Source organism: Mya arenaria, chromosome 15 (assembly GCF_026914265.1).
Source record: "Mya arenaria isolate MELC-2E11 chromosome 15, ASM2691426v1".
Classification (NCBI taxonomy): Eukaryota; Metazoa; Mollusca; class Bivalvia; order Myida; family Myidae; genus Mya; species Mya arenaria.
This window is the reverse complement of record NC_069136.1, coordinates 14,568,660-14,584,175: the sequence shown is the minus strand read 5'-3', so window position 1 is coordinate 14,584,175 and position 15,516 is coordinate 14,568,660. Positions and strand designations below refer to the sequence as shown.

The 15,516-nt window shown below is 35.1% G+C and overlaps 1 protein-coding gene across 1 annotated transcript in view; it reads right to left on the bottom strand.

Annotated features, from left to right (window-relative positions):
- LOC128219136 (uncharacterized) overlaps nt 1–15,516 on the bottom strand; it is a 43,371-nt gene that overhangs the window by 5,202 nt on the left and 22,653 nt on the right. The window contains 14 exon segments of the mRNA XM_052926956.1: nt 760–880; nt 1,513–1,620; nt 2,388–2,495; nt 2,672–2,785; nt 2,960–3,073; nt 3,437–3,547; nt 4,127–4,231; nt 5,597–5,710; nt 6,080–6,226; nt 11,290–11,477; nt 12,548–12,626; nt 14,016–14,108; nt 14,265–14,423; nt 15,091–15,406. Coding sequence (XP_052782916.1) covers nt 760–880; nt 1,513–1,620; nt 2,388–2,495; nt 2,672–2,785; nt 2,960–3,073; nt 3,437–3,547; nt 4,127–4,231; nt 5,597–5,710; nt 6,080–6,226; nt 11,290–11,477; nt 12,548–12,626; nt 14,016–14,108; nt 14,265–14,423; nt 15,091–15,406 — 1,877 coding nt within the window.

Here is a 15,516-nt window from a genome sequence, read left to right as displayed (position 1 = left end):
ACACTTGGCCAGAGAGCTTATATGAACATTTGTGAATCACTGAGGCAAGCCAACATCCCTGTTGAAGGTGATCTTACACTTATTCAGAGAGCTTATATGAACATTTATGAATCACTGAGGCAGGCCAACATCCCTGTTAAAGGTGATCTTACACTTGGCCAGAGAGCTTATATGAACATTTGTGAATCACTGAGGCAAGCCAACATCCCTGTTAAAGGTGATATAACACTTATTCAGAGAGCTTATATGAACATTTATGAATCACTGAGGCAAGCCAACATCCCTGTTAAAGGTGATATAACACTTATTCAGAGCTAATATAAACATTTATGAATCACTGAGGCAGGCCAACATCCCTGTTAAAGGTGATATTACACTTGGCCAGAGAGCTTATATGAACATTATTATATTAAACGATTCGGTTACCGTTTGAGGCTTATTCGGAATTGTACAGCATAATATACTATGGTAGAGTATTTCAACAGGAAGCAAAGAGTTCCCTTTCTTGACTTGACCAATATATAAAAACGGTCGTATATCTACGTTTAATAGGAATTAACACTCGTTTTTATGTTATTTCAATATCGAATTTTCTAAGTCGAACGTCAGAATTTAGACAGTACGTTATCAAAGAAATTACGGTACCAACCATTGAAACCTTTAGGCCTAGAAACATGCCGTAAGTACCTTTCCCGTATACAACAATGGACTATTTTCTACACTATCAATGAACAAAACGTGTTCACAACGTCGTATCACCTTGAGAAGTATTCGTCTGCCATGTGGTCGAGTCCATGTCACTGTTACAGTAACGACATTCGTCTGTCGGGTTAAGCGTGTTCGTCTGGTAACAAACATCTTCTATGATGCAGTATCCGCTCTGGAACAGAATGAGTTAAGTATTAATTTATCAGAAAGCTGATACAGCCAACGTGCATATACATGTCGTGACTAAAGTGCAAGAACTCAGTACCTGCTTCTACTTCTATATGCAATTTTGAGTTACTGCAACTCGGTATCGACGTTTTTATATTGGTAATTTTTTAAATAATAAAATAATATAAACAAGAAAGGCTTACAGATAGAACAAATACTACAATAGTTATTAATAAGTTATAGTCATTATGTTCTTAAAGGCTTATATTAAACCTTTTTAAGTTAAGTTAATTATTCTTTGAGCCGCCCCCCCCCCCAATCCCAACTCCTCCTTTGGTTTTACAAACGGCTGTTTATTAGCCATTATCTAGAGTTTGTTATCATCGATCATATCAATGAATATTACTTGTTCAAAGCATAACAGGTGCAGCCCTTTTCTTTGAACACATCCCTGATTGACAAATAGCCAATAAAGATACACAGGGGAAAAAGGCACCTAGTTGTGAAATCAGATCAAAATACAGAAGAGATGTCACAGTGGATTAACAAGTCAGACATTCGTTTTACAAGGCGTTTAAATAACTACTAATAAATCAATAAAAATACACCCTTAAGACAACCATTTTTAATACATACAGTGAGGGTCCAGCTTGTCTGGTCTGCAGATGGTAGACAGGTTTGGCAAGTCTGGGTGGAGGTAGCGTTCTCATAGTAACATGCTCTGTCAATCATGCACGAGTTCGTCTATTAAACGGGGATAGAAATAATACGTTGTAATGATGATCCTTTGATATGGGACGTAAATATGGTTTTGAATTTATTTATACTCGCAATCGGACAAGGTCCCTTCGGCGAGTGCTCCGATAAGTTCTTTAGTCATATTAGATTTTTAGTGCACAGCGCAATGTAACCTTGGTTAAAGCTACCATGGTTCTTAAACGTTCACCAATGAACAACGTGGAGTCGTTCTTTAAACGGCCTACCTGCGTTCATACCCCCTCCCCCCGATAAAGACACGAATCACGCAATGATCAATGACTTTACGTAAATTTATCACAAGAGTCAACATTTGTATATATGTAAATATGTATATTCTATGACAAGAAAATGACATTTTCAGTACTATGATTTCGTAGCCAACTATTCCACAGACTATTAAAACACACACACACACACACATATATATATATATATATATATATATATATATATATATATATATATATATATATATATATATATTGTTTTCAAACATTTAATGCTTGTTTATCATTAAGTATGCGTGTAACTGTCTTGTAATGTACCTTAAAGAAAGGAAGAATAACATTTTGAAAATGTTGGTACAATCATTTCGAAACTCATCAATGTTGGGTGTTTATTTATGACGAAACTGAACGCATGCTCTTTATTTTTTAGACATTCAAACTATGTCAACGCGATCAATGCACGGTGAGTTGATATAATTGAACGCATGTTTATAGTGAGTTTGCCCCGCAAATTCTTGTACATACCGTTTGTGTCCACTGGTTCGGGTCCATTGTGGCGTTACAGAAGAGGCAGGTGTCAGTAGACGTGTTGTCGTTGTCGTAGCAGCTGCCGCCGATGTGACAGGTATCAGACTGTGTCAGATTGAAACACATGTAATATAACCACTGTGTGTTCAAGCAACATCATATGCAAAACGATGTAATTGAATTTTAAATGGTTTTTGGTACACCCAGATATCATGTTTTGCGCATATAACATTCAGCAGCTATTTGTTAAACCTTGGTTAAGGAGATATTTGCTATCTTACCGTTTGTGACCAGTCAAACTGGTTGGTGTCTGGTCGGCATTCCATGCAATACTCGTCAGCGGATTTGGAGTCGCCGTTGTAGTGGCAGACATCAGCGATATAGCAGGAGGCATTCTATTAACACACAACCCATAAAGTCAAGGTGATGCAATCAGTAAAAGACTTTATCTATTATTTGCTTATAAGTTTTATTATTTTATTTTTCATCAATTTAACAACGTTGTTATGTATTATCATGTGACTCCATGATTTTTATCAAATCATTGTCAAATTATTGTAAACCAGTACCTGTTTCGTCCATGCAAACTGGTCCACTGTGACGTTACAATAAAGACAGTCTTCTGTTGCCGACTTGTTAACACCGTCCATATAACACTCACTCTCGATTTGACACACCTCCGACTGGATTAAACAAAAATATGTAACAATTCAGCACTAATATGAACGAAATAACGACTTTCTAATAGCCAAAAGAAAAGGAAATTGATGATTAAAATGTTGCACTTAATCATTCATGGAATAAAAAATATGACAAAGTTATTTGACATGATAACAGTCATGCAAAACACACAGATTAAAGTAGCCAACACTGTTAATGCGAAATTTGGGTATCGATGTCTTATAAAAACTTCTTGTATCAACAAAGCAGCTTAAACATTAGACGATTTGATAAATTTTTAATAATGCAGATGACAACTTTATATGATAATAATAATCAATATTAGCTTTCCTTTGGCACAAGACTTCATGCTATTAATGTATTACCCTTTCCGTCCATATGTACTGGTCCACACTCGGTTGACAACCGTACAGACAGTTATCTGTGGAGACATTGCCGGATGGGTAACAAACGCCGCCTATCTGACATTTGTCGCTCTGAGGAAAATAAGTATGATCATATAGTAAATGTAATTTATTGCGCAACTTGACCGATTTTATACCTTACAAATATGACTACTCAAAGATCAGATATAGTCCTGGGAACAGTTTACTAAAAAAATATGTTTGGACTTACATCTAATTATGAACGATGTTTTGAATAAGGTACAAGGCAATAAAGTGTCATTTATTTTGAAGTGTAATACAAAGTGATTATTTATTTTGAGGAGCAAGACAATAAATTGTCATGAATTTTGAAAAGCAAAACAATTAATGGCCATTTATTCTGAGGAATAAGATGACCAATTGTCGATTTTTTTAAATGCAAGACAATAAGTGGTCATCTATTTTGAGGCGCAAGACAATGAATTGTCATTATGTTTAGTCGCTAGACCATGTATTGTCTTTTGACTCTATGTGCAAGATAATGAATGGTCATTTGTTTTGAAGTGCAATACAATTAATGGTCATTTACTTAAAGCTGTACGACAATAGATTTAAGTGCAAGATAATAATGCTCTTTAAATTCGAGGTGCAAGACAATGAATGATATTTTATATTGACTATGACACATACCAACAGCGTCCAGTCAAACTGGTCGACATTGGGGTCGCACACGGAGCAGTCGTCAAACGCAGTGTAGTTTCCGTAACATACACCGTCAACCAGGCAGTAGTCAGACTGAAATATATTTACGCATTATTTCAGTATAGTTTTGATGCTTCTTGAATTCGTTCAGTTCAGCTAAAGAACAAAGTGAATGATATTAGACTTGGCTGAGGCATTTCACTTATGAATGTTGATTTAACTCTTCTTATGTCAAGAACGGATTGGGGTCCTCGTCGAGTCGAGTAACCATCTGTTTTAAACTCCATAAGTGGTACATTTGATATAATAAAATATCAAGACTATCTGATTTGATTGAAGAACATATCAATGTGATAAGTTGAAATATGAAATTAATTTCATAAAGATATTCACAAAAAGAACATTACTGCTGGCGATACCGTATCCACTTTACCACGGTGACAGATAATAATATAAGGTTCTATGAGGGAGAAAAAAAAACCACACTCTTGGATGAATGTGTAAACATTCGAACGAAAGAGGTTTGCATATAATATTTATAATTATGTTTATATTCTAGAGAACGCGCGCACGCTTTCAAATTTAGTTCTCCATTTTCCGCCATCTTTCGTTTTACTTCAGACGACTAATAAGAAGTGTTTTTGTGGCCGAACGCAACCAGTTTTATTATTATATTCTTAATTGTAAACGTAAACAAATACCCAGGCCAAATACACTAAACAAAATTCCTAATCGGCCACCTAAGTTATCTTTTAATATTCCTTTCCCTGTAAAATAATCCAAATTACAAATAAGTTTCATGAAAAGACCATTACCTTGTACACATGCTGTGAAAACTTGGTTCATATATATCGCTTTGTCAAAAAGATACAGTGTCTCAAATGACAACACTCTCAATCATAAAAGTCACAAAATCTAACACAGCGTGTAATGGAGGAAAAATAAAAATACCACCTTTAGTCATTTTAAAATGATATTTCATCATATGTGAGACTGAAACTCAGTCATCAGCGGCTTAATTAGTTAAAATGAATGTTTAACTTTAACATTACCATCTATGTGAAACAAAGCCTGAGTCAAAAGTATGCCAAAAATACAAAAACAATGAAAATTTTGATTCCCTATGGACTTTGCATTGTTATTTCTTTTCCTTGTGACTTTTGGATTTAGGAGTCACCGCATATGAACTGTGTTTTCTCTGTCGTTTATGCTTCGATTTAGCTGAAAATTTCAAAGAATATTGCCACGAGAGGGCAGATATCGAGTACTGAACTGTATGTTGATTATACTTAATGCACTTTTAAGGAATGTTACTTTACTAAGTGGCCGGTTAGGAATTTTGTTTAGTGTAGAGATTCGCCTGAGCATTTGTGAAGTTGTGTGAATATTTATGTTTAAGTAATTAACGTAGTAAGAAATAATCGGTATGACAACAGTAGTATTGATGATTATACATACAGCGAGTGTAATGGAGTTGGATGTGGCGTCATACGTCAAACACGCCGTGTCAAGAACGGTCACTAGCTCTGGTGCACTGAACGAAGAGTTGTCGTTACTCAATGAAACGTTGGACTGAAATGAATAAAAATAAATCAAAACACAAAAAACACCAATGCATCCAAATGGATTAATATTAACCTATAAACATCATATAATAAGAACAAAACGTGTATATAGATACAGGTATTTTATGTTCAATCTTATATGAGCGATTTTGAATCACCTATGCACACGACAAAGAAAATAACATTATTTAATATAGATATACAATTGGGCTGAGCGGCAAGTTATAATCAACACCTGCAAACAGCTCTCCCCACAGTGAGTCAAAAGAAGCCGTAAATGAAGTTATGCCATTCAAAAGGCCATAATGATTTACACACATTGAATTCAATCCAAACATATCAAAGGCAAGGCAATGTAAAACTGAGAAATACAAACCGCTGTTCCCATGAGAGTATTTTCTCCCGCTTCTCTGCGTCGTCTGCTTGATCCTGCGCATTCAACAGGACAATATGCAGTCCAACCGTCGTCACAAACTCCCGCTTTAGTATCCTCCTCATCTGCGTGGGTGTTGTTAGCATAGAACTGAAAATGATTAAATATACTGAAGTAAAAACAATACAGTCATTAAACTATCTGCATAATTATGGTCCTGAAGTAATCCTGGGAATATTTAAATCCCACATGCATCATTCTCATTCAACCAAGGTTTGATAATGATAAATCTAACGTGGTACACATATTATCATCACCACCCTGGTGAACAAGAATGATATGCATAAGATGCAAGCATTTTCTTTCGCTTCACCTACTTATTTAATTTTTTAGATTATAGTTTGATATTATTTATGAATAATCCATTAAGTAAGGTATATTGATTCACACATGTGTATAGACACCGTTACACACATGCGATTTCTAAAGGAATTTTATTAAAATACACTTTACCTATATTTGTGCAATAAACTGCTGATATGCTTTTATATTTTTTTCTGGAAGTTATTAGGTTATCGTTCAATATATAACCCAAACCCTACTACCGATCGCCAAGCACATTTGCATAAGAGACAAGTTATCAATGATCAAGAGGATGTGTTTACTATTATACATATTTTTAATGTATAAACTTTAAAAAAACAAACAGATTTGTTCTGTTCTGTTTCTATTGTTCTGAATATTGGTCATAAAGTTGACCAGACCGAATTTTTTGTTTGTTTTAAAACACAGTTTAAATACGCTTTTAAAACATTCATGATGAAAAAAGAGTTTAGTCATTGGATTTGAACAAAGAGGTATGAGTGAATAGCTAAGTTTGTTAGCGACCAAGGCCCTTCTGTAACGAAGGTATCTATATTTAGATACCGTCGAACCACCGCGGTTAGAGTAAATGTCGAGGACAATGAATGTGCCGACATGCTGACCGATTATCCCGGCTTTTGGCCCAGTGGTATAACCTGTAGACCCTGGTTGTCCAACCATGCATATAAGAATCGCTTCTCAGAGCGGTCAGATCCCGATGAACCCCGACTTGATCGCTATGTAAGGTCAAACTATGCAAGGCGGTCTGAATCCCCCCATATCGAGGATTACAACCCTTATGCAATCCTTGAGGATGATGTTGAATAACCCTAATGGAGGGCCTCACAATTAGTACATGGAACTGTACTGGTATTATGAGCAGTGCTAGCTGTATGAATGATTTATTATTAAGCTACAATATAGATATAGTAGGCATATCTGAGCACTGGCTGCTACCTAGAAATGCACATTTTATAAGCTCTGTCAATACAAATTATTTATCGCATATTATTACGGACTCCGATCTCAACATTATGAGTAATAGAAAGGTCGGCAAGGGTGGTGTTGCTCTCCTATGGAAGCGAGAGCTTAATTATTGTATAAATACCCTAGACATTGATTCTGACAATATTGTGGGCATACAGTTCATGATAAGCCCAAATAACTATGTATATATCTTTCAACTATACATTCCCTGTAAAAATCATTCGATCTCACGCTACACAGATTGTATAAATGAAATTGAAAATATTTTATGTATGTATGTTGATAAGGGTCAGATAATACTTATAGGGGACTTTAATACAGAGTTACCCTCTCATCGCATGAATTACCTTCACAATCTTGTTCACGTGGTAAAATATTAATGCGCTGCATTGAAAAATATTCGTAGTATAATATTGTGACTTCCAAATCATGCTGTGGTGAACTGTATAGCAATGTACCATATAACTCTAGTCGAGAAACACTTATCGATCATGTTATTGTTAATTGCTGTGACAATGTTAAATCTTGTGCAATAATTGAAGATACAAAGTTTGTTAATGTATCATCTCACCGTCCTATTGTATTTTGTTTAGAATTTAACGTAGCATATAACAGGCCGCCCCCAACAAATAAAGTCATTATAAACTGGCAGAACGTGAAGACTACGGATCTAGAAAAGTATACAGCGTACCTAGAGAGCAGTGAAATCATAAATCTCGCCATGGACTTTATCATAAAGGACACACAAGATATAGATTTACTCTATGAAGCTATTGTTTTAATTTTGAATTTAGCAACTGATCAGTGTATACCTCGTGTGAAATATAAGCCATTTATCAAACCGTATATGAATTGACATCACTCCACGAAGACATGAGGCACAACCGAGACATATGGGATAATGCGGGCCGACCTCGCGCTGGAAGTGACCTGCATTATGTGAACTACAAAATCTCTAAAGCTAATTTCAGACGTACACACAGAAAAGCAGTCGATGAGTTTTTAAAACAGCAAGAATCAAATATTGACAGAGCAGCCGCATTAGACAACAACGAATTCTGGCGCCTTATTAAACGCAGACATACACCTACCACGGAACACAAAAGCTTTGAGATGAAATTTAGCGATAAAACAGTGTCAGACCCTGTAGACATAATTAATGGTTGGGAAAATTATTTCACGGAACTATACTCGAAAAGTCAAAACATACATTTCGATGAAACATATGAACGTGAAGTTATATCCGAATATAACGCGGTTGAACAAAAAGTCAAATCAAAGACCGGTATTGTGTACAATGTCAACGATAAGGATGTAGAAACAGCATTAAAAACATGCAAGAAGCGAAAAGCGTGCGGCTTTGACAAAATATATTATGAAAATATAATGCACGGCGGAGCCAAACTCATCAAAGTATTAACGATGTTATTTAACGGCATGCTACGTCTCTCTCACACACCTATAGACATGAAACGTGGATTAATAATTACAGTTTATAAAGTGGAAATAAGCCGAAAGATGACCCTAATAGTTATAGGTCATTGTGCTCGAATATATTGAAATTATACGAGAAGGTCATACGAGATCTGATAAAAACTGACGGCAGTATAAAACTAAATCCAGAACAAGGAGGCTTTCAACGTAATTTTAACTGTGTAATGACGTCACTTATGCTTCGCGAGTATATTTCGTTTGCAGCAGAACAAGGATCTCGCCTATATGCCTGTTTTCTCGATGCCAAACAGGCCTTCGACCATGCCTGGATCCAACTGCTACTCTTGAAGTTGTATAGAACGGGAATAGATATTACGCTTTTTAATAGCAGTGTCATCGTTTTACACAGACTGTTACAGCCGTGTCCTTTCTAATGGCTATGCGTCAAATTGGATCCCTATCCAACAAGGGACCCGCCAGGGCCAATGCAGTAGCCCGATTATGTATCTGCTATTCATCAATGACCTTATGAACAAAATAGAGAAAAGCGAAAACTGTTTTAGTATTTACAACATAAAATGTGGGTGTCAAACTTCAGCAGACGACATGGTGATCCTCTCTTATACCAAATCCGGCCTTGACAAACTTATTGAAATGTGTTATATAAACTCATGTGAAGAGCAATATTACTACAATAACTCCAAATGTAAAGTTGTAGTTTTCAATGATAAGCCACATGAACGTAACAGACAGTGGAAGCTCTGCAATAGTTGCATTGAAGAAGATAAGATATATACGCATCTTGGAATACCTTGCGAACAGCATCTATCATTAAATACTAATATATCAGACAGCTGCGATAAACTTCGTAAAACGTTTTACAGCTCCGTCGCATGTCGAGGCCAAACACACTGAATCCTTTGACTAACAAACGGATATATGAATCAGTCGTATTGTCCCGTGCACTTTATGGGACTGAACTCTGGTCAGAAGTCACCGTGACACAGTTACTTCCCCTAGAGACACTTCATCGTCAATGTATAAAGATGATACAGTCGGCTCCTAAACACGCCAGAACGGATGTAGTATTCAGCACATTAAAAGTGTACCCCATTATGAATCTCATTGATAAGCGCAAATTACTACTGCTTGGCCAATTATGCCGCCTCGATGAAAAATACACAGCCAAACAAGTATTCGTAAACAGACTGCTTTCCTGCAAAATGTTCCCGATGAAAGCAACAGGCTTTATACCCGATGTATTGTCGATATTGCGCAAATACAACCTGACACAACTTATAAACACTTACATCCAATCCGGACATTTCCCCAATGCGAATGCGTGGAAACGAACTGTTAAAGTCGCAATACAAACTACGATAGAGGACGAATGGAAGAAGCGTTTATCAACAGACAAAGACTTGGTTCTATTTAGTCAAGTACATAACACATACGACATATGCAACTTTTGGCATTTCAGCTCGCTAAATCCGTCATATAATGGGTGTTGCTCAAGAGCCTATAACTTAATGTGCAAACACTTCGAGCGACGCTATGATAGGATATGTTCGGGGTGCGGTCTTGTCTACTCATCATTTGCATTACATGTTATACTTTTTTGCCAATGTCATACAAAAATACGCACATGTTTATGGTTATATTTGGCAAAAGTGTTAGGTAATTGTCGATTCACACAGTTTTGTGCATTTGAACCTGAAGATCAGGTCATCTCGTTGTTCAATGGTTTGGTTGTCTTTGACTTAGATGATCACGTCCGTCTATGTTGTTTCAAGTATATACTTCGAACACTGTATAAGATGAATGCTTACTAAACACATTTAATTGAGTACATGATTTGTAACTCTAATTAACTGCAGTACTGTTTATAATCTATCTGCAATATAGACTTTATTTTATATAGCCTGTATCTTAGAATCGATTTAAGTATGTGTATATATATTTGTATATAGTTAAATATATTTGATTGTAATTATTGCTCACTATTTACATATAATGTACATGTATGCTCTTCTTATAGGAGGAAATAAAGAATATATATTAAAGTTGTTTTTATAATATGTTGTAAACAGCAGTGACATTTATTACAACATTGTTCGTCTTTTTGAAAATAGCCATGACGGTTAAATAGACCGGTTTCTTTAATGTTAACATATCAAAAGCATTGCTTGCCTTTTTGGTTAATGTTAAAATATAGATCAAAATGGTGATATTTTGCAAGTCTAGGACTTGTTTGGTCATAATCTTAATCATACTTTAAACAGTATCACAAGAAGTGAAAGCATGTTTAAAAAAATCAAATCTTGCTCATATTGAAAAAAGCTGGACAAGCTTTGTGACAATTGAAAAAACAATTTAAGTGTTACCATAATATAAACGGACACATTTTCGATACTAAATAATGCATTTACCTTTCGCAGTTGCTGTTTGCATGTTATGTTACTTGAACAACCTGACACAGTTGTAAAGCGGATGTAACAACACGTGCTGATTTTTGGGTTACAGTTTTCTACGTGTGACTGGACTTCGGGCGGTAAATTGATGGCTAGTTTACAGTTTGACAATTCCTGGTCATAACCCTCATCACAGATGCAGGTACCTGTGAAACGGAAAGTAAATTAAAGGTAAGATTTATTTAACATCACATACGGCCAACATTACTAACATAAACAGTGTGAGTTTTAGACACAGGGCTACAAGGCTCAATTGTTTTGACAATTTCATAATTACAATGACAATATCAATGCAAAGTTAAATACAATATTTAAAACCATCATTATAAATTCAAACATGCAAAGGCATTTAACCCAAATTTTGCCAAAATGAGTTTATACCCTCTCTCGAATATTTTGTTTAAGAGCTATAAGAAGAGCAATACTTATGTGAAAAACTAAAATACTCGTAAAATTCTGTATAAAGTGACACATAACTAATTCCATTATTATTTATACATATTTCGTCTGATATATGATATGAGATATAGAAATGGCTTGTATATGCCTGTATCAAACTCAAGCAGCAGGCGTTTGTGAATATTTGTCCAGGCCCTTATTTCTCGAAAAATCTTAAGTCGCTTATAACATAATTAGGCATAGCTCACAATTTTCGTTGAATTGGAATTTGGGTAATATTTACATTCTTAAGCGTTTACGGAATAAGCTACTTAATTTTATCACTCTTTAGAACGTTTGCGATATTTCTGCATTCTACAAACGTAACATTATGTGAAGAATATCGACAGACACACACATATTAAATTACCTATACAAATGTGATTACCAATTCCTAAGTAATATTGATACAAATCTTTGATAATGTAAAGCATTCTCTGAGTGTGAACCTAGCCCTTGGGTGCTTGATATGGAGTCAAACCCCAAAATCAAGAGCACAAAGTATAACAAATGAAAAATTTTTTTAGCATGTAGAAGTATCATAGTTAGACCGAACAAAATAACATTTTGAACAACTAATTACAACAAAATTACGTTAACTAATGTATGTTCAAACTTTAAGAAATAAGTTTTAGAAAGAAAACAGCAAGAATGTTGTTAATTATAACTTCAGAATCAAAACTTTTTTAGATAAATGTACTTTCACAGTAATTGTTGAAGATAAAAAATAACACATCATTAATAAAGTGATTTAATTATTTCAAATAAACTTTGGTACCATTTATGCATACTCCATTAGACGAGCAATTGTCTGGACAAGCGTTAATAATGATGTTCACTGCCTCTGCCGACTCCGCCTGAAAATATACACCTCTCATTGTGTACATAGTCAGAGCGTTGGATCACGTGCCGAACACTTGCTTTACCTACGTAACTTCACCATTCAATCATTACTAAGGATAATTGTTTGTTTAGTTTAATATTGTAATATCTTTCACCGAGTGAAAGGCAAATATAATTTCATGGCATTCGTAGTGAAATGTTCACTTTTGTTGTTTATGTGGTGAAATACATTGCGATCGTACACAGAATCAATAAATGGTTAGTTCTACAATATGCCTAAAATTGGTTAATAGAGACATTTAATTGCATTTTATTATAAAAAGAAAACACCAAACTATATGCGCAAGTAACGTCATTTCAGACCTGTGTGCGCTAATAAATATTTTGGATAGCTGATCAGGCTGAATTTTTTAAACAGTGAAAAATATGAAATTGATATTTTCACTGTTTGGAAAAATGAATTATCGTTTGTATTTTTTACTGAAAAAGCTCTATAAACAACTTGAAAGCATTTATTAAATAAATATATTAAACATTTATAAAGGGCATTTTTGAACGCAGTTTTTCTGAGTTGCTGTAATACAGCTTTCGACAAGAACTTTAATGGTCAGTCTAGGCAAAGTTTATTTGAGTTTGTTGTAAACTGTTGAATTCCTTTTTTGACACTCACAAAACGTTTAATTGAATTTCATGACCTCACGATATTTTGTTGCAGACCCGCTGGTAAGTTCCTGCATGAAATTGTTACGCTCTTAGAAATGATTATTGCTACTATTTTAACAACGATTTTGGCTAAGGTATTCAAAAAAACCATTCTTTTTATCGAGTCATTGGTTATAATATATAAAAGTTGATGCCTGGTTAATCCATATAATTTTGGTAGTATAGTTTAAATGACCTAAAACACATTATAAATAAAGTTTATGCAGTTCGTAATGTGTTTCAACTAAAATTGGATTTGGATTAGCATATTTAGCAATCATTCAGTGCCAAAAAGCGTCTTTTGATTTCATGTTCATATTTCCATTCATTAAATCCTTTCAAAATATTTCACAATATTTGGGGGTCACGATCATTACCAATGGTTCAGACGCAAAAATAAAAAATAAAATCTATGAAGGACCAACATCCGTAATTATCCAATTTGAAGAAATAAATATTCATATGATTTAGCAAAGTCACAATCAATTCTTTGCAGGAGGAAACTTTATAAAAGAATAAAGATTCGCAGTTTCCAGTCTCAATCCTGAGTTCAGATTCGAGACTGGAAACTGCAAATCTTTATTCTTTTATAAGCTCGTAAGCATAGTCCCAGGCATCCAAATTTAATTTCACATTATTTTTCATTGCGTACATAAGACAAATTGGGAGGTGACTTTGGTATAAGCAGTAGCTACACATACCAAAGCAGTTATGTTTCGTTCCACTTCCCGTTTTGTAGCTGCTTGCATTCCTGCGCAGGCAATGTCTACAGCTGCGGTGGCATTAGGGGAAACCTGAAACAGTAGGTATTATATATGAATTGTTATCACATTGCAACACACGCGTAGCGGTTCGGTGACATGTTAGTTACATGTCCTCTTCAATGCTAAAAAAAAGGGGAAAAACCCAAATAATACAATTGAAATGATTGAAAAAATACATATGTGTACCATCTTGTCCTGAGCACAATTATTGGGGGCGCTTCCGGCGACAGACGAGAGGGATCCAGCGGCTTCTGAGTTACAACTGTCTGTCATTTCTGCCTCACATTCAGCAAGTGCTCTGTAATAGGACTCATTGGCCGCCACAGGATCCCCTGTAGCTTGTCGCTAAAACGATTTGAAAACAATGCTGCAAATCCTATATTGGAAAGGATTACCCTTTCATAATAAGTTATCTGGTACATACATATTAGTCTCTGGATGCATAATACATCTATAATGTTTTTGGATTGAAATCACGTTCGCAAAGAATGTATCAATTAAAGAAAACTAATAATATTAACTAGGTTTTCGACCTCATGAGGTTGAAAAGTAGGTCCTTTAAAGTATGTTTTTAGTTAAAAAACGGTAATACACTTCACACTGCTATTGATCTATCAACGTTTTTTTTTAAACAAATACACCTTTGAAATGATTAGTGTTTTGAATTAATATATATCATCTAATATACAATAATGTTACAACGTAGGCTAAGCTTTTAACATAACGAATCACCAAAGTATACATGCATTTAACTAATGCATAATCAACATACTCATCAACGCACATAACTTATTCACAACGCATAAACGCATATCACAGGTGCACCGTCAACGTTTGAACGTATAAAACAAATGCATCATCAACGCATAAACGAATCAACGAGTTTTATTATCATTGCACAAACACGTCTGCCAATAGCTGCAGAGCCTGTTTCTCTTACTTTCAGACCGTTATTTAATGCTGTCAAAATAATGGTTAACAATATACATCTTTCGCTCATTAAAGTAATTACCCGCACTCGGACCGTTCCGCGCTTTGTTCGCATGTGTTTTAAATCATCTAGGCGTTGTCTGATGTCATGCACATCGTATACAGCGTTGTGGTCTTCCATATCAAGTGATCGGCGCTGTCTTCCATTCTGTTTGGCTACTTGGTTTCCAGGTCTTGTTGCGTACGCATCACCTATGCATATCCGGTCCTCTTTAGGGTTACAAAGTGGCAGTCTCTCGCCATTGATGAGTGGACAAACACAGAAGTTCTCGCCATTGGAGTATGACTCCAATGTGTCAACATAATCTATGTTTAACAAGGACTCTTCCTCATGTGCCCTATAAAATTATACAAAAATTTAACATACATGTTTAGATTTAATTGATATTTGTAAGTGATTTGTTTGAACTACCACTACCATAACCACTACCTCCACTCCTACAACTAC